Raw genomic sequence first — 20,289 nt, forward strand, 5'->3', positions numbered from 1 at the left:
AGCTCCCCATTGCCCTTAAGAACAAGTCCAAATGCCTCAACACATCTCATGATCTTGGCCCTGCTTTTTCCTGTTTTCATTTTTCCTCATTTCCTGCTGGAGCCTCTACACGCTATGCTCTAGGCATTTATACATGCTGCTCATCCCACCTTGCTTACTCTATGCTTTTGTTTAATGAATGCCCACTGAACTCGTGGTTCTCAGCTTACATGTCACTTCCTGTAGGCCTAAACATCACATCTGGTAGGAACTAAGTACACATGTGCGCGCACACATTTTCCAGACTCTCTAACAACACACCATCTCCAGCCATAGCCAAGGGCTCCTACTTCACAGCACTATGTTCTCTTCTTGATCATAGTATTTCCTAAGGTATCACCTTGATTGCTTACTTTTCTGCAGCACCCTAAAGTCAATGACCTGATCTTGTTTACCATTATGTCCGCTGGGCCAACTACATTAACCAAACCAAACAAACCCATTGCTATCAAAGTAGATTCTGACTCATGGCAACCACCTGTGTTCCATGGTAACCCTGTGTTCCATAGGATTTTTTGGCTGAAAAATTTATGGCAACAGAGCTCCAAGCCTTTCTTCTGCAGCACCGGTATGGTTTGACCTTCCAGCTTTAGGTTAATAGTTGTGTATAAACTACTTGTCCCACCCAAGGACCTTTTGTTGTCAATAAAGCTGCTATCCATGAGTATTGGTTGAAATAAGTTAAATTTATATTGCACAAAGTACTTTTAGCTGAAAATCACTGAATTAAAAGACAAAGCGTACAAGGGCAAATGTGCCTGATACAATTGGTATATGGATTGTTACAAGAACTGTAAGAGCCCCCAATAAAATGATTTTTTTAAAAAAGAAAGAGCTTCATATACAAGAGCAATTGAATACTGAAAAAACTTCCCAACCCAGTCCAGATCAAGCCTATAAATTCCTCTTTGGACTCACACAGCCATTCAATGATGCCGAATGCAGGAAGATCACAGGCCAGTGGGTGGAAAGTCTTCTGGATCCAGTAGTGGTAGAGGCATCTCAATGCTGGCAGGGATCTCTCCACATGGCTCCTCCAGCTCTAGCATAGCTCCATGTGTCTTGTCAGCAAGCATGTCTCAAAGGGAGTGAGCGTGTGTCCCTCAAGCTATTTATCTCCTTAGCACATCCAATGGAGGTCATCAAGCTGCGACCTGACTGACAGGCTAAACTCCACCCCTTCACAAATTATGACAATAGATGATGTAACTATCACCGTTGCGTATGAACCACTTGTACTGCCCACGGACCTTTTGTTGTCAATTGCTATCAATGAGTATTGGTTGAAATAAGTTAAATTTATAATGCACAAAGCACTTTTAGCTGCAAATCATTGAATTAAAAGACAAAGCCCTGTGAGGTAGGATAGGTCTAAAGAGTACAAGGGCAAATGTGCCTGATACAATTGATGCATGGATTGTTACAAGAACTGTAAGAGCCCTTAATAAAATGTGTGTGTGTGTATATAGATAAAACATGAAATAATATAATACTTTTATAAATTAAAAAATAATAAAGAGTACAAGGGGGCTTCAAATATTTTTGGAAAAAATTCATGGGTCTTACATTCCATTTTTCCAACTGTCTGAAACCACCTTGTATTCAAATTTCACAGATGGCCCAACTGTGGCTAACTGACTTTGTTTTGGTGAATCAGCTAGGATGATGGCACCATGCCCATCTTCTTATGATAGTGAACTTGGTTCATCGTTAACCACCATATATGCTTTCCATTATTTTAATATGGTACAGTTATCTTTAAATGGCATGTTACCTTCCCCAAGATTCTTTTTTGTTTATGTAACCCTTTATCAAGGAAAATTTTGAACACACATCAGAATAAGAGTATAATGAATCCCCATGGAGGCACCCCCCAGTTCCAACAATTAACTCATAACACCAAGCCTGTTTCTTCCATATCCGCACCCACTTTTCTATCTCCTGGAATATTAGGAACAAGTCCCAGGCATTACATCATTCCTTCTACAAATATTTCAGTGAAACAGTACATTAAAAATGTTCATAAGTTAGTATTAGAAAGATTCCGAAGTGGGGTCCTTTCTTATAGCTACACTCACAAGTCTTTTATTCAGGGAGGGGGAGAGTTTCCCTGGTAAGAAATGGAAGTACACTAGCTCAATCAGGTAGTGTGATATGGATTCAATATTGGGGAAACCAGCAGTCAATGATCTCAATACTGTGCAATCTTGAATGGAAAGCATATGATGCTTATTGCTGTTAATAATGGTCAAATTCCCTTATTTTTTATTCTGAGGTATTAAGCTGCCCAGGTACAAATGCCACCTGTCACAGTTTGAGTGGAAGACCTACCTGTGGCCTTCCTAACAAATGCTTCTGCAAAACCAAGCTATGAGATTGATTCTCAAAGAAAGCGGTCTTCCTTAAACATAAATCTTGAACAGAAAGCCATCTCCCAATGTGATGAGAAACAGGTGGGGCACTAATAAAACCGCATCCCACTCATCGGCTCTGTGCCAAATTGGACACTAACGGAACGGATCCATAAATCTATTCAAGTATCTGTGACCCCAACAACAGGGAGGCGTGGAAACTTTCAAGTCCTCTGACATGCCGTAAAAAGTATCCTCGACCAGGAAAGCAGGCTGAGCCAGTTATGTTCCCCCAGAGGCTTCACACTGAGAAATGTGTGAGGGAGCTGCCAGCACAGTTGTGTATGCAAACAAATCAGGAACCAGGACACGCATGCACATCTAGGTACATTACTCTGACAAAGTGGAAATCTCTTGTGACCAAGACCAACATGATCCATGTTCTCTTTGCTTCATTATGACAGAGGGAGATAATTGTTCTTAGCTGACACCAAGTCAAACCCTGACTCTTAGTGAGGCCCTATGTAACTGAATCAGAATAAAATGCTGCCCTGGAATCAGGTACAGATCAGATGGTTATAAGTCATTGGGTTGTTAGGAGCTGATTTTTTAGCAGAGCATCTGGACGTTCTTCCTAGTCCATCTGAGTGTGGAAGTGCCACTGCAATCAGACAAGCACAGAGGCCTCCACTGACAAATGGGGGTGGCTGTGCTAGAGGCACACTGGCCTGGAATCGGACCAGGATCTCCTGCAGAGAAGATGCAAATTCTACGACCGAACCATCCATGCCTTCAAAAAGATCAGTAAACATTCCATTATCTCTTCATTCTATTTTTCCCACACTTTTTGAAGGCCCCTCATACTAACAAATTATCTCATTCAACCCCCTCATGTTATAGATGTCCATCATCATGAATGATGCCAGAATCATTTTTAATATCATACATTCTACAAATATTTACTGCGCATCGCTAATGCACCATGCATTGTTCTGAGAACATAGCGCAGAATGTACATCAGTGACCAAGATAAATTGTAAACATGGTAACAAATAAATAACGCCTACACGGATGGACACAGAGGCTATAACAATGCTCAAATATAAGAACCATTGTGAGGATGGGGCAGAAATGGGCCCTTTTCGCTCTTTTACACATGGCATCATGATGAGTCAGCATCCACTCAATGGCACCCAACCACAACAAAGTAGAGCATGCCTTGGAGGACCCAAAATGTGAGAGGTGTGGAGGAGAGGAAGCAGGATTCAGAATCCCCTAGACAGTGCAATCAGAGCAGAGGCTTCAAGGAGGAGAGGGAAGAAGTGGGCCCAGCAGCAGAGACTGCCGATCAAAGACCCTCAAGTGGGCATGTGTGACCTGTTTGAAGAAGTGAGCGAGGGGACAGCCGTGGGGAAAAAAAGTTGGAGTGGTAAGAGGGGTCAGGTTCCCTAGGCCACTCGGGCTCTGAATGAAGTAGGAAGCCTCTGCAGGGAGTGAGCAGCTGAGTGGCATGGCTTGACATAGGTCTGCAAAGGTTACCTCTGGCTGCGCTGTAAGGGCAGGGGGAGCAGGAAGGGGCCCTGCAGAGATACCCAGAGACCGTGGGAGGTACGGAGAAGTGATTAGGCTCTGGAAATATTCAGGAAACAAAGCTCATAGGATTTCCTGATAGATGGGAACTAGGATGGGGTAGGAGTCAGGGACACCAGGGGGCAGGGAGTGTGTGTGTGTGTGTGTGTGTGTGTGTGTGTGTGTGTGTGTGTGTGACACAAAGTGCCCAGGTTTGGAGTAGCTGACAGGATTTGAAGATCTCTAGGTGGAGATGCCCACATAGGCAGTTGGGCATTTGGTTCTGGGATTAGGGGAGAAATGCAATGATGCAGACACTTGGGAGTATTATATTTGACTGCTTTTGTTGACAGGAGCCCAATTTAGTATGATCAATTCAAGCAAATATCAATAGCGGCAAGAAGCAATAACACAATGTTTCCCTACACAAGGAAGAATAAGACAAAGGGTCATAAAACAAATTACAACTGTTGACTGGCCAAACAGTGGTTTGGTTCATTTAAACCACTTGCATAAAATGAAGGAAAGCTACATCCACTAGTTAATACTCACAGAAGCAGCAATCAAGAAACCCAAGATAATGCCTTGGGCACTTCTGCTGCACAAGACCTCCAAAAGCGTTCAAGAGCAAAGATGTCACTTTAAGGATTAGTGTGGGCCTGATCCACATCATGGTATTGTCAATCACCTCACAGTCCTGTGAAAGTTGGACGATGAATAAGGAAGCACTAAGCTCAGAGAAGAATCAGTGCATTTGAATGGTGGTGCTGGTAAAGAATGGAGAAAGTACCACGGACTACCATAAGACCAAACCAACATGTCTTCGAGGAAGTACCACCAGAATGCTCCTTAGACGTGAGGAGGGCAAGACTTTCTCTCTCGTACTTTGGGCATGTTTTGAGGAGGGACGAGTCCTTGGAGAAGGATATCATGCGTGTTAAATTAGGGGGTCGGCAAAGAAGAGGAAGAACCAAAAAAGAGGAACCTACCCAGTGGCTGCAATAATGGGTTCAAACATGTTGTATAACAGGAGTCACTGTGAGTCTTAACTAACACAACCCTTCCCCCAAAGAATTCTGCTGCTGTGCCTGGAATTCACCGTTGAGGTCTTCCCGGCCTTCCTTCAAATGATTGCCTGATCCACCTGAAAACTATTGTTTTATGTGGGGCAGCACTCCTGTGAGCTTACTGCACAGTTTAAATGGTATGGGAAGATGTCCACTGAGTTTTGTTATGAATTTGATATTAACCCTGGTCTCAAAATCATTTTTCCCACAGTACAAAGGCACCCTAAGGGGATTACAACAAGTGTTATTACTGAGACAACTTGTCTGCAGCCATCCACTGATTGTAGAGACATGCTCTAAACAGGTTTGTTTGGAATAAACTGGCGCATGCAGTGCTTTTTTGCTTACGCTAGTATATTGATTTTTAGCAAAAACAAAGAAGCTTCAAGAAAATGAACAACTTTAATGGAACTGTCCTTAATTTTTAAGTATCTATTCTCCCTGCCTTATTCATGGCGAAGGGCAGAAGTTTCCCTTTTAAAGTTAATTTTTAAGGCATGATGACACTAGGAGAGTTTGCTGCGGTGAGGGGCGGGGTGGGGGGGCAGCATAAGTTCTACAGCTGATGAAGATGACGCAACCTTTCAAACTTCATTCACCTCACGGAACTGGAAAATGGAAAACATTTCAAAGACACCTATGACCCTGCTTTCACCATGTTGCCCCATCTCCCAAGGCTGCTGGCACAAATGTCAAAGCAAAAATGTTAGTACTCAATCGAATTAACAAATATTCCATAAGCACAGTGTGAGTGCTACTTATTCCTAGCTGGAAAATTCCACAGTGCTTATCAAATTCTAAGCAAGGGGAGAATGCTCAGAAGTGGGCCATAGCAGACATCACTGACAGCCACAAGCCTGGATGGTGCTAGGTATGTTGCCGTGGCAACGATGTACTCAGGAGCAACACAAAGCTGCCTGCCTCTTGCCAACCTAAAACCAGAGGCAAAAAACAAAAAACCCAGTTAGCTCCCTGATGAGAACAACGCAGGGTGTCATGGTGCAGGCTGCTTCTCTTCCGCTCACTCCGCGCGTGCGTGCGCGCGCACACACACACACACACACACACACACACACACACACACACACACACTTCCTCTCAGCAGTCTGAAATCATCTTCACCGAACTACCTGAGAGAGAAACACCCAATTTCTTTTCTCTACAATGGAACTAGTCAACACACCCAAGCGCAAAGCACTAGACAGATGCATGCGGAGAGCGAGTGGGTATTTGAAAAGGGTCAAGGTCACTGATTCGGTTTCACTGTGGCCAGGCAGGAGGGGCTTTGCTGGGAAGGTAGAAAGACAGACGTGTACTCCACTGGAAAAGCCACCCTGGAAAACGGAGGAGCCTTGAAACAGCAAACAGTAGACTATTGCTCCAGCTTTGGGTACCCAGAGGGAGAGATAAGGTAGGGAGGGAGCAAAGCCCCCAAGAAGAAGGCACCCTGAACCCTACCATGTGTAATGTTTGGGTACACCACATTGCAATGAAATATACCAGAAACTGTTAAGCATACCTTTTCCATGGGGAGAGGGTCATTTTCTACTTCAATTGACCGTGGCCTTAGTTTTATGGGTTTGTCTTTGAAAATATCTCCAAAGCCCACACCCTTCACTTTCTTCGGCTGGATCGCTGCAGTTGTCACAGCTCCATTGGCGCCTTCGGATTTGGTACTGCTGGAGTCCCCACCGTCACTTTCAGAGCCTGTGGTTTCCCGCAAACCTGCCAAGATGGGAGGGTTGGGAAGAGAAAGAGCTCAGAAATGACTCTTACCCCTGAAGCATTGCCCGACCAGCTAGAGACCACCTCTCCCTGTGTTACTGAATCAAGAATCATTTGCTGTGTTTGATACAACTGATGGTTGGATTGTTATAAGAGCTGTAAGGGGCCCCGATGAAATGATTTATCACAGTTTTAAGAAACAACAATAATATGCACTGGAGTTTTGTATTCAGAAGTGGCTCTGAGTTTTCTTTAATCATCTCCGCCCGCCCCAGCCCCTACCCAGGCTTTACTTTTAAGAAGTAAATAGAAGCAACTTTTCAGAAAATCTTATTTCAAAGTAGATTTTCTTTTGCACATGGAATCACCCTGGCCTTCAGCAGGAGCTTGCTCAGCTGTGCATCTGTTTGGCCACAGTCTGTGTGCTAATAGTCCATTCACCACTGGCTCCCCACGCCCCCTGCTTCTCCCCTCCTCCCTTCCCAGCCCAGGCAGGACCACATACTGTACCTCCAATCTCTAGGACTCATGTCAATTAGCAATTAGCAAGGAAAGTAACGTTTCCTAAAGGGAAACTGTAAAGCTAAAAGCCATTTAAACAAATTAGCAATTAAAGAAACCACACAAAATTATGACTGCCAAAGAATTAAATCTCCTTGAATGGCTTCACACAGAATAAACGCATGCAGGCGTGTTTCTCTAGGACGGCATGAAACTAAATCTGACACTAAGATGGGTTCACTAGCAAGATGAGGGAAACGAAACCAGCAGCCAGAACTACCCCCACCCGCCACAAGCTCTTTTGCCTCTGAACACCATCACGTATTTACGCCCACCCCCCATTCCACCCACCCCCACTCAATCCCTTTCCAAAAGAAGAACTCTGGGTACATGACACCCTTCCTCTGACCTCTTATGGTCTGTAATGAAAGTCATCAACAAGCCATCAGCAATCAACTCAGGACACTTACCTCCCCAGATGCCTCGTGCCCCAGGCTTTCTCTGCCCAATCATGTCCTAAAGGGAAGAGCCTAGTTCATCTCGGAGTGCACACTGGTACCTGGGTGGTTAATCTATCAGTTACCCCATCAAAGGGTAAGGCGGACACAGTCATTGTGGGACACTAAATTCTGTCATTAAACCCGACTCGAAAAGCCTCCTGGGTAGTTCCTGCACATCGCCAGGTGGTAGCGATGCCTTTGAGATGAATGCACACTATCAAATTTTGTTCTCTATGAGCCAATGAGCAAGATGAGGCTGTCTGCTCCAATAGAGATGGACAGTCTCGGAAAATCTAGGGAGCAGTTCTACTCTGACCTATGAGTTGCTCTGAGGAGGAAACAACTGGCTAACTGCTGGCAGTGAGATTAGCCCATAGTCTCCTAGAGGTAAGGTGGCCTCCCAGCACAGACGAATGATACACCAAATAATTGCTCACATAAACTGTCATAAAATGTTGAAGCCATTCAAATAAGGAAGTCTCAGAGCAGGAAGAAACTGTCAAATGAAAGACAAATATAGAAAGGTCATTAAAAATTGCAGACAATTTTCAACAATCAAGTTCTTAAAGCAGTGGTCTGGTGTGTTGTTGCTGCTGCCTTCAATAAAATGACATTTACGCGCCAAATGGTGGGGCAGGGAAAGATCCGGGTGTACTTTTTAATGAACTACAGAACAGCAGCGTGGGCAGAGGCTAAGGGCATAATCCAGCCAGCCTGATCAGGGACCTGGCCTGACAAGGAGCCCGGCCACAGTGTGTAGGCCTGGCTCTGAGTGTGCAAACAGGGAGCAGCCTCTAGTTTCATTACCCACTCAGTACTGATTTGTTCATTGTTTTTGGAACTATCCCTGCTGGAGATATAATTGTGGAGTCTAAATATTGTGTCATTTCCCCCTTAACATGTTCTCATTTTGCCGTATGGATTCTTTCTAATGTGATAAATGGCTTGTGTATCTTTTTCTTTTCTGGTTTGGAAAGGCCCACTTGAGAGCAGAATAAAGCAATGGTTAATGCAGCAGTTCTCAACCTGTGGGTCTCGACCCCTTTGAAGGTCGAAACGTCCTTTCACAGGGGCCACCCGATTCATAACAAAATTACAGTTATGAAGTAGCAACGAAAATAATTTTATGTTTGGGGGTCACCACACCTCAGGAACTGTATTAAAGCGTTGCAGCATTAGGAAGGTAGAGAACCACTGGGTTAATGGAAAGGAACTGCCCCTCCCCTGCCCCAGAAGGTGGCAGGAAAATGGATGAGGGTAAATTGGCTTTAGTTCCTCAAGAGGGGAATTTAAAAGGTTCTTTTTTTTTTTCCTCACTAACTAGAACTGTAATGTTGTCCGTTATTGCCATCCTACGTTTAACCGTGCTTCCGTTTTTCAGTAGGAGCTGCCTGCCAGGCTCATCTTACTAACTTCAGGTGAATCACTGCAAGAAACCCTCCTTACCCTACATGGGGAGAGGTTGCATAGTCCTTCAACTACACAAGCTTGACCTTGGAAGGAAATACGCAGCAGATTTTCTTCTGGAAAGTCTGGTAGCCTGATTAGAGCACTTCAACGGGAATCGTTAAGTATCTGACCCGGAAGGATAGGGAAATGACTGCACATCAAATTCCTTCTAGCTGGATTGAAAAATGAATGCCTGGCCATTTTCATGTCTAGCTGGGGCTGCATCATTTAGTTGTGAGTGCCCCCACCGCACATGATCCCTAAAATGTCCCCATGACATGCTCAAATGCCAGGTGACACTCCCAGACGGGGAACCCAGTGTGGTGTGTGGACTGGGACTGGTATTTAGAGGGTTTTCCTTAGGGATACAGCCAGGTCAATGCTGACTGTGTGTGTTAGAAAGGTGTACAGCAAGGTGGACTGGTGAGGCTTCCAGCCATGTGGCCAGTGGCTCCTCTACTGGAACGGCACTGACCAGCCCATGAGCCATCCAACTTCCATAAGGAGGCGTGCTGCCTGTACAGCAGCCATGTGCACAAGGGCCAGGTTTCCGTTCCTGGAGGGATGGAACGCAACATCAACATCACCACAGACAGCTGGAGAAGCATGGCTCTGCTGTTCCTGCCAAAACATTCTCTTGCATCACTTTTACGAGTATATCTATGCACAAAGTTGAGCCTTTTTACTTTCAAGGTGAAAAACGAACAAAGCCTCCTCAAATTTGCTATTGCTGGTGATACAATTGACCATGTTTGTGTAATTTCCCTTATGATTCTAGCAATTTGGATCTGAGAGGCACTTTACTTATTTGGACTTGAACACATGCAGCTCTGGTGCTGACTAGGTGGTAGGAACTATTTAAGGACTTCATGAGATTAACCCATTGATCTTATTCATCTCCCTCCCCTGCAACATGTGGCAGCCTTCTTTCAAGGCACAAAAGGGGAGACATTGGTCCTGCCTGAAACCAGGTCTGGCATGGACTTCCCTGCCAGAATCTTATTTCTGTGAACCACGCAATGGATAAATGATTTACGGTTGTCAATGGCCCCCTCAGAAAAAGCAGTAACATGAGAGGCTGGCATCTCCAAAGCAAGCCGTCTTTCACCTCCCCAGAAGCCCTTGGCATGGCAAATGCTACTATTCCCTTTTCTGCACGCATGGGTCATGCACGCATGTCACATACATGAAAGAGCCACAAAGCAAACAAGAAGCACCAGGGACTGGTGGTGAGAATGCTCCTGTTGCAATACCAAGGAGATGGCACTTATCTCAGGAAAATAAGGACATGTCCTTGGGTTGGAAGTTCACGCAGACACTTGCCATAAGCATGGGCAGCTCAGGAAAAGCACAGCTGCATCCAAAAACACAAGTACCCAGAGCGTAGCTTTACAATTGCCTCCTGCCGTTACGGTCACTCACTGTAATAGCGTCTGTGGCCCTCCGTCTTTCCCGGTGCAGCTCGGTACAGAATTGTCCCTTCAAAGGTAGTCTTTCCTGACAGTGAATGAGAGAAGAGAAGGGGAGAGAAAAACAAGAGAGGGGGGAGGGGGAGCAAATGATGGCAAAAGAAGGAAGAGGAAGAGTCTTTAACTGAACTTGCCTTCAATGAATCCGCTGCAAGAGTTTTACCCGCAAAATTCATTAGAGACCAGTAGGCAGAATTAAGAATATTACAGAATGAGCCCAAAGTCCCCATGCAATAGTGATGGCACTGAGCTCCCCGAATCAGGACTTGCCCAGCACAGCAGATTATGCCCCATTTTGACCGCGGAGCCATTTTGACATCCTAACTCATGAATGGGAAAACCTCAATTAACCAGAGAGAATCCAATTGATCAGGTTCCTTAATTAAGTCAATTATACAGTGTAACCATATCTTTGCAGGAGATGACTCAATCAGTAAAAATGTAGGTCCATTATCCTTTATCTTCTACCCCCCAGAGCCTTATATAATCAAAACTGCTGTCTATGACTCTGAGATGCTAAACAAGATGGAATTATCTCTAACGAACTCTTCTCATCTCCTGCACTTTCAGGCCCGGACATGTATTAATATACTAGAAGGAGATCTTCAGTGAGAAAGTTTGAAATCAACAGTGCACTTCTAGCAACGTAAAGGACCTTCTGCTTAGCACCATGGAAAGCATAAAACTCTCATTCTTGAAACGACTTAATTGAGGTTTTAGCCTATCAGTCATGGGACTGCACTTAGGCATGAGGACATAGGGCTCATCCATCATAAAATGTCCAATTATTTTATGGTGTTACAAGTAGAGGTTATCAACAGCATGAGACTGGACACACAGCTGAAGCCTAGATAACTCTGGCCTCATGATCAAGTACATGTATGTTCACATATGATCTGGTTTGAATGTCCTCTCACCTCCCACACCCATGCACACAGTCCTACAGAGTACCCCTGGTGGGTTAACTGAAATGTTAGCCAAGGAATCAGTGTTAGTATATGGTTTATCGTGAAGGGTCAACCTGGAGACCAGTCACAGGGTATCCGAGGCAGCCCACCGAATGGCAAGGTAGATCGTGCTCACAGAGAAGCTAGGGGCAGGAATGAGAGGAGAGAGACCCGTCTACTTTTTAAAAGCACATTCTTTGAAAGGGGGCAGCCCCGTAGGACCCAGAGTATCTAGCAATTTGGGTCCCATCACCTGGGTCCCATCACCTTCTGGGTCCCATCACCTGTACCACACAAGGAGAACTGTAAAGACACAGAGGGGCAACTTGGAGGGGGCTGGGCATTTCTAGCATCCATGTCCTACAGGCAGAGGCACCCCTGGTTCTGCACTCCTCCTTTTGAGGAGAGAGAGGCACCATCCAATTCAAGCCCCAAATTGGAGGCTTTCAAAAGGCTGGCTAGAAAAAGAAGAATCTAGACAGTAAAATATTCCTCAAATATTATTATTAGGCTTGCACCTCTTGAGGATTTTTGAGGACAAAAGCAGAGCACTGGCGGTGGCGAGTCTTTACAGGGGCAGGTTTGTATCCTGCTTCGTCCAAGTCTCTAGGCTCATATGAAGTCAAATGATGCTCTCAGGGCAACACACAGGAGTTTTGCAAGCTTGCAAAAAATATTAAGGGTTGGGGGACAAACAGTATTTCCATCATGTTCCCCAGGTGTTCGTCCCCAGGAACAAGTCTGAGAGTGGCTGAGGTGGACAACTGAACAGACTGAATCGTCAATGTGTTCAGCAAAGTCTAACTGTCCCCTGGCAGAACCAGGTGATTCGAGCCTGGGTTGGGGGGAGTAGGAGTGGCTACACAGGCTGACGGGGACGGCAGAGTTCCAGAGTCTGACCATGCCAACGCATGCTTATGTTAGCTGAGGAAATACTCAACTGCAATGAATAAAACCTTGAAAATGGAAAATGCATCCGATTTTACCTCACACTGTTTAAATCACCTTGCTGGTGATCGAAGATTAAGGACAAAAGGCTTAGCATCTGAGAATGATAGTGAGGCCAGCGGGGGCTGGGTGTCGTCAGCCCCACTTCCGTTTCTATACAAGGTGGGCATGGATAGCCAGTTTTATACAGGTAATGAAAACAGGATTGCTGCATCATGGGAGTTGTTTTAAGTGATATCTTTCTCTTTTTTTCGTCTCTCTCTTGGTCACTAAAGTAGCAGATCCCAAAATGTTAAAATAAGGAAAAATTTAACTCAAATGGAAAGTCGTGGTTATTAATGGTTAGAGAAAGAAAATATACAATTGCTCCCTCAGAAGATTTTGAGAAATAACTGAAAATGTTCTTGTACTTATTAGATGGGGGTGGGGAAATCCACACAGGAATTTTTTTTCCTAGTTTTACGAATGATTTTAGAATCTAAGAAATTGAATACAATCAAATATTTTTAAATTAAAAAATCAATTGCTATGTTTAATGTGAAGCAAAATATGTATGGAATTGAAGTTAAACAATAGAGCCAGGCTTCCTTGCCACTCAAGTTCAAAATCAGTCTTATAAGAATCACAGTATTCTGTGATTATAGCATTGAGTAATTAAGCTCATTTTCATGGTATTTAGTCAATACTAGCATGGCAAAATTGTAAGTGAAAAAGCAATGAGTTCATCATGATCTGCGTTAAGAAATAGGCTACACCAGGCTAAATTTCCAGGTGTTCTGAGAAAAGGTGAGCTACATGGTAATGGAGCCAACATCACAGCATGGGTGAGTGTGTGCGGGTGTGCATGCATGCGTGCGTGGAAGGCTGGCCAATAATTTTGGCCCCGATACTCTTAGGCTAGGTCACACCCAGACACTCAAGGTTCCACCTATGAACAGTCTTGGAAGGAATATATGATGGGGCTTCAAAAAATTCATGGAAAATGGAATGAAAAGATAATGGAACTCTTTGAAGCCCCTTTGTGAATATCAAATCTGAATCTGATCAAATTTATAACTCAAATGATACATTCCTAGGAATACAAGTTAAATATCATTGCAGAGATTAAATGAGCAAAGGCAGACTGTGGGAAATAGACTAAATGACCTCAATTTAGTCAGGAAAAATAGCAAAAAAAAGGTAGTATGGAGCAGAAAAAGACAGAAAAACCCAGACTTGAGAGTTATCAACAAATCCCAATCTATGTGCCTTATTTGAATCTGGATTCAAGCTAAAAAATATTTTAAAAACATAAGACAATGAAGGAAAAGTACACACTGACTATATATTTAATGATATATAGTAAGGAATTACAGGGTGTGTGTGAGAGAGAGAAAGAAGAGAGGAGGAAGATGAGGAAGAGGAGAAGGGAGGAGGAAGAAGGGAAGGAAGGAGGAAAGGAGGGAGGGGGGAGGGGGAGGAAGAGAGAGAGAGAGAGAGAGAGAGAGCGCAAAAACAGAATCTTAAAAAACATAATCTACTTTCATTGATAGGCAAGGAGCCGTGAGTCCTGTTGGTGCTGTTGGTCAGGCACTGGCCTGCTAACCACAAGGTCATTGGTTCAAACCCACCAGCCACTTCACGGGAGAGAGTTGAAGTTATCTGCTCCTGCAAAGGTTTACAGTCTCAGAAACCCTATATAGGGTTGCTATGAGACAACTGAACAGCAGTGGGCTTTTTGGCTTACTGATACATAATGAAAACACGCAATAGCGGGAGTTTGCTTCAAAACAATAGAGGAGAGGCCTGAGGGAGAGTATCAGTATCACAATTGGCCACAGGTTGAAAATTGCTGATCCCTAGTGACAGATACATGGAAGTTCATCATAATACTCTCTCTACATCTGTGCATATCAGAGAGGTTCGATAAAAATGCTACATGTGTTTAAATAATCAAAAAAACACCTCTAGCATTTCATAAATTCTTTTTAAAATGCAAAGGGAATGGTGCTTTCAAACTGAACTTTGCTGCAAAGGGTTCCTGCTACTACCTGGCTGAAATTCCTTCTGTGAAATACCATGATTTAAACTGAATTATCAACAGATACCAGGGCTCACAACTCTTTCCTTGGTATAGGAGATTACCCCGAATAAAGATCTAAGAAAGTTAGGCAATTTTTCCAATAAACCCTTATATGTAAAAGTACATCAGAAAAGCAAGTTCGACCATTTTCCTCTTGTCATTCCAAGAGAACACACCTCCTCCAAATAAGAAATGATCCAACAAGCAATTACTGAGTATATAGCATGTGTTAGGTAGACTTGGCACACTTCTTTGTAAACATCTAGTCACTGCTTCTTCTATCACAGCCCATGGGCTCACTGAACGCAACAGACTAGCTAACTACCTCAAATGCTTTCTGGAAGTAGAAATGTAAAGAGGACCAATGTCAAATAAATGTGTGTGTGTGTGTGTGTGTGTGTGTGTGTGTGTGTGTGAGAGAGAGAGAGAGAGAGAGAGAGAGAGAGAGAGAGAGAGAGAGAGAGAGAGAGAGAGAGACCGAACAAACAAGCGGTTCTCTTTATGTGTACCCAAACACAGATTTTATCTACCTTTAAAAACCTCGCCCCTTCTAAAATTGATTGTGGTAATGATTGTACAACTCTTCTTTATAGGAGTAAGCTGTTGAATTGTATCATATTTGGATTATGTCCCAATAAAACTACATTAAAAGAAACACCTCACTCTAATGTCTGGAAAAATTCCAATTAAGAGGCATTTTGCGTCCTGTCACCATGGCCTCTAAAAGGCGTTCTGGTGGCATAGCAGGTTAAACACTGGGCTTTTAACCATAAGGTGGGTGGTGTAAAGGCACGAGTTGCTCTGTGGGAGAAAGATGAGACTGCCTCGAAAAAGAAACCCCTTGGGCAGTCCCACTCTGTCCTATAGGTTGCTACGTGTCTAACTGACTTGACAGGACCAGGTTTGTCTTTTAGATTTTCAAGTCCTGGAAAATGTTATTCCCACTGAATGAAGAATCAGTCATGAGACACTCCCCACCCTTTTTTTTGCAACTTCCTATGAAACTATAATTATTTCAAAATAAAACATGCTCTTAAAAATTAAATCACACCAAAATACCAGCATTCTCTGGGGTTAGGGCATAAGCAGATTCACTCTCAAACGAAGTGGACAAATCTCACCAGTATACACCACTTCTGCATGTGATGTGAGCTGATTACAGACTTTTCTCCACAGTCACAAGCTGAAGCAAATTCAGAGTGATGAACAGCTACTGAGAAACCTGTCCAAACACGGACAGCCACAATTTCACTCCCTTTCTCGAGTTTATTTCAATTTAGTTAGTCATAGGGGCGTTCTTATCACACCCGCTCTTCCCTGAAGCCCCTTGTGTCCACCCACCCCTACACTGATTGGACTGGCCTCTCTGCCTTTGTAGCCCACTGGTCCTCAGACACTTGGGGTCCCTTCCTCAAATTCTGCTGACTTGTACACCCCTTTCTGTAGCAAAAGCTTAGAGGGCAGGGACCCTGCGGATCTGCCCGGCCTTATACAATGCCTTAGTAATAAAAGAGGCTGAAGGAATGAAGAAGGAAAGGCAAGGAGAGAGAAGAATGGCTGGCTGGCTGGCTGGCTCCACAGATATAAACAGATAGAGTGATATGCCTCCTTCTTCGTACCTGTATATGCCAGGAAGATTACAAAAGCCATGTGGTTCTCATCAGGAACAGCCATCTTTGTTACACCATATCTCTCCAGGGAGCTCTGTCCCCCTCAATAATGGACTGATTCCTTAAAACTAAGTTTGGCTGCTGAAACCAAATACCTCCATGACTGCTGGGCTCTCCCACTCTTGAAATGGAGGCCTTTTAATTGAATGAGTATGTGTGTGGCGGGGGTCTCTACATGCAGAAAGAGCCCCTTCTAAGCAAGTGAACAAAGGCAAATGATCGTGGGTATCGCCCTGCTCAGTTCCAGGAATGCCAGCCCTGAAGGCGGTGAGCTGAGGGGGCATGCAGGGTCCAGTGTCTGTATATTGGTGAGAAGAGGCAGCTTTGTCAATAGTTCACAAAGTGCAAAGTCATCAGTTCTCTGTCCAGCTGTTCAGTCTACAGCTGGGACGGTAGGATGCCAAGAGGTCAAAGATCTCCCAAAGAGGTTGTCTAACACTGCCCCTAACATGCCCTTCTCTATCAGCACAGAACTCAAAGCATTTCCAGCTGCAGGCACACTGTTTCAGCGAACATGCCATCAGTCAGTGTATGCACAGCCTGGTCTGTTCCGAGGGGCTATCACCATTAACAATGACAACAGCCATTTATTGAGGGCCTTCTCTGGGCTAGATGGCTTTATATACATGACTTGTTACTGGGACTTATAATGCATGTCCCGATGGAAATAGAGATATCACTTGTCTTCTCTACAAGAATGCTCATTCAGTACGCATGGGTCCTCGAGGTAGAGTATGTTATGTTTACCACACGACCTAATTAGGGTGGCATGCCATGATTTCAAGGTATCTAGAAAGGCACCAGAGGCACTCTGAATCCCAGTGTGGCATTCCAGAGCCCTACTTACTCCCTATAAAGTGGAGTTTAGGGACCCTCTGCCCTTTAGTAGCCAGTCTGTTAGAGCAGAATAAAAAGCCATCACACCACCCCCGTCAGAGTGGGTGGTTCTTGAAGCCCCGTTGGCTGCGTACTCCGGACCCATGGAGGTAGCAAGTGAAGGAGGTCAGTAGGGCACATCCCTTAAAAGGACTTTACCTCCAAATTGGGGATTTGTCCAGTTGTGCTATTGCTCAAATAAAACAGATACAGAACAACATGAGATCATCACTCAAGTCAGATTTTCCAAATGGAAAATAAAGGAGCTTGAGAATTATCCTGGCTGATGGAGCTGCTCCCCCTACCCGCTCTCCTCGGGAAGAAGAGGTTTTGCCCCCACGTAGTGCTGCCCCAGCAGGACACAGGCAACTCTTTTACAACATCAACATCCATGGCCTTGGCCCAAGACGGAACGAGAGACGCACAGACGCCCACAGAGGAAATCGGGTTAGCGACTGGGAGAACACAGCTTCCCGGTGCTGACCTTTTGCTCCGTGAGCTGGAAAGGGCAGCAGAGAAGCTGGAGGGAGACACTCAGGACCTGGAGAAAGAAAGATCTGAGGTTCGTTCTCGTCGTCTCAGAGCACTCACCTTCACCAAGGTGGGGCCTGGTTTCTCCGAAGTCTTGATTAAGACATTTATGGACAAGACATGCACTCTTCTTTACTATAGAACCTCTTTCACCAAGGATTTTGGGGGGGGGGGCATGCGATTTCTCTCCACATTCCTCAAGGATTACAAAGAAAGGGGGGTAACCCCACTCGGTTTGCTCTAAAATTAATTGCCAATGTACATTGACTGACCCTTTAGAAACCTGGGTCACCTGGGAGCCTATATCACATGGCCAGAAGGTCAACCGTCCCCTATCCAGGGAAAGTGACCCATTTGCTAAGCCACAGTGGCCTTATAACGGTGGGTGTATAACCAACTCCCCCCACCCTCTGTGAGGGTACCAGAACAGGATATGGAAGTGAAGGGAGAAAGAGCAGAGCCTGATGCCGCCCCAGCCACCCCTTGTCCAGCTCTGAGAGGAGGGCTTTCTTACTTGACTTGGAGAGCTGCTCGTCCTGGGAAATGCCAAGGTCCTCTGACTCTCCTGACAGCTCCTTGATGAAGTTGGAAGGGAACATGCCAGTCTTTCCATTGAGAACACCTTCCCACCATCCTTCTTCTACCTGCACAGATGATAACAAAGGAGGAGAGATGCAGGGCTGCGGTTAGATCTGGTGACTTCAATTTTGTCCACCACCTCCCTGGTGTGGAGATCAGAACCTACTCAGGGAATGCTGCAGGCTCCAAAGCTACAAGGCTGTCAAGGAGCATGGAAAGGGAACCATGTAGTTTGAGAATCAGGGTAAGGTTGGGGCTTTTAACCTGGGATCCATAAACTCAAGTAGAAAAAAAATTTCATTAACTTGAAATCTAGCATTTCTTTCGATTGTGAACACAGGAAACAAACCATAGTAAAATATAGTTCCTATGACTGCACATCAAACCAATCACAGCTATCTCCAGAGCCTGTGACAGAGGCTACAAGTACCTTAAGATATCATTTAAAGTCATCGCTGTTTGAATGCTTACATATACTGCACCTGTCCGGCGATTTGGGTACTTGCTGTGTTAGAGAGGAAGCACAGAGATTACTGTATCAAAATTTCCTATTCAAATAGTTGAATAGTTACTTCAAGATACATGGTTACCTTTGTCATATCACATCTTTTGTACATTTTAAAACAATATTGGAAAGCTGAGATTGGCATCAGCAGGCTATCAAAACAAGTGAGACAGACTAACAAAAAGCAGTGAAGAATCCCTGTGCCAAGAAGTGGAAACTGCAATCCAAAGGCACAAGGATTCCTTGTGAGTTTCTAAAGGTGTTTGAACATACCCGGTGACACTGCAGAAGACAGCCCTGGTGATCTGCTGCTGAAAGGTTGCAGTTTTGGAAACCCCGTGGAGTAGACCAACTGCACACATGGGCTTGCCATGATTCAGACCGACTTAGGGGCAACTAATACAGGACAACAAATACATAAAAAGGGGCAGAGCCATAGAGACTTCCTAGACAAAAGTAAACATCTTGTGGGAGTGGTTGACTGGATCTGAAGGTTTAGACCATGGTCTTGTGGGACAACTCGGTCAATTGACATGGGATAGTTCATCAAATTTATATTCTACATCTTAATGTAGTGAGTAAGATCTGGGGCGTTAAATGCTTGCAAATGGCCATCTAAGATGCAACTAATGGTCTCTACTCATCTAGAGAAAGAGACAATGAAGGAAACCAAAGTCGCAAAGAAGAACCTAGTCTACTAGTCCAATAGCTTCCATGAACCAGGGCCTCCTCTCTGCCGAGACCAAAAGAACTAGATGGAGCTTGGCTCCCACTATCAACCATTCTGACAAGGATGTGTAGTACCAAGTTGTAAAACAAAACTCGCCTTCTAAACAAAAAAGGTCAGGCTTAGTGGACTAGTAGAGACAAGTTGAACTCCTACACCAGTGGTTCTCAACCTGTGGGTCGCGACTCCTTTGGGGGTCAAACAACCCTTTCACAGGGGTCACCCAATTCATAACATTAGCAAAATGACAGTGATGAAGTAGCAATGAAAATAATTCTATGGTTGGAGGTCACCACAACACGAGGAACTGTAGTAAAGGAGTGAGGCATTAGGAAGGTTGAGAACCACTGTCCTCGACTATCTCCCTCAGCTACCCTTTAAACTCTACATTGAACCTGCACCTGCAAGTCACCTTTCAGCTAACAAGATTAGCTCTCAAACAACAACTCCAATGAATACTGTGTGCTTCCTAAAAATAAAAAGGCAATCTATAAAAGATCAAATGATCAACATTTATTCTAAAGCAAACATTAGAAAGTAAGGGGTGCTAGGAAGCTAGATAAATGGAAACAAACCAACCAGAACAGAAATGATGAGAATGTTCATACATTGTAAAAGATGTAACCAATGCCAACGAACAGCATGTATCAAAATGGTTAAATAAGAACTCAATTTGCTTTATAAACTTCCATTAAAAACACAATAAAATACTATCCTCAAAAGAAAACCCATTATTAAAAGGGAATTGGCACTCTGAATTTCAAAAATGAATAC

At 44.3% G+C, this 20,289-nt stretch overlaps 1 protein-coding gene across 3 annotated transcripts in view; it reads right to left on the reverse strand.

Moving 5' to 3' along the window:
• The window catches only part of SH3KBP1 (SH3 domain containing kinase binding protein 1), a 424,275-nt gene that overhangs the window by 185,178 nt on the left and 218,808 nt on the right, over positions 1 to 20,289 (reverse strand). For all 3 annotated transcript variants that reach the window (XM_075538783.1, XM_075538782.1, XM_075538784.1), the window contains 2 exons: positions 18,219 to 18,348; positions 6,546 to 6,751 (listed from right to left, as the gene is read on the reverse strand). In XM_075538783.1, the coding sequence (XP_075394898.1) occupies positions 6,546 to 6,751; positions 18,219 to 18,348 (336 nt within the window). The remainder of the gene's footprint in view (positions 1 to 6,545; positions 6,752 to 18,218; positions 18,349 to 20,289) is intronic.

This window comes from Tenrec ecaudatus, chromosome X (genome assembly GCF_050624435.1).
Source record: "Tenrec ecaudatus isolate mTenEca1 chromosome X, mTenEca1.hap1, whole genome shotgun sequence".
NCBI classification, from domain to species: Eukaryota; Metazoa; Chordata; class Mammalia; order Afrosoricida; family Tenrecidae; genus Tenrec; species Tenrec ecaudatus.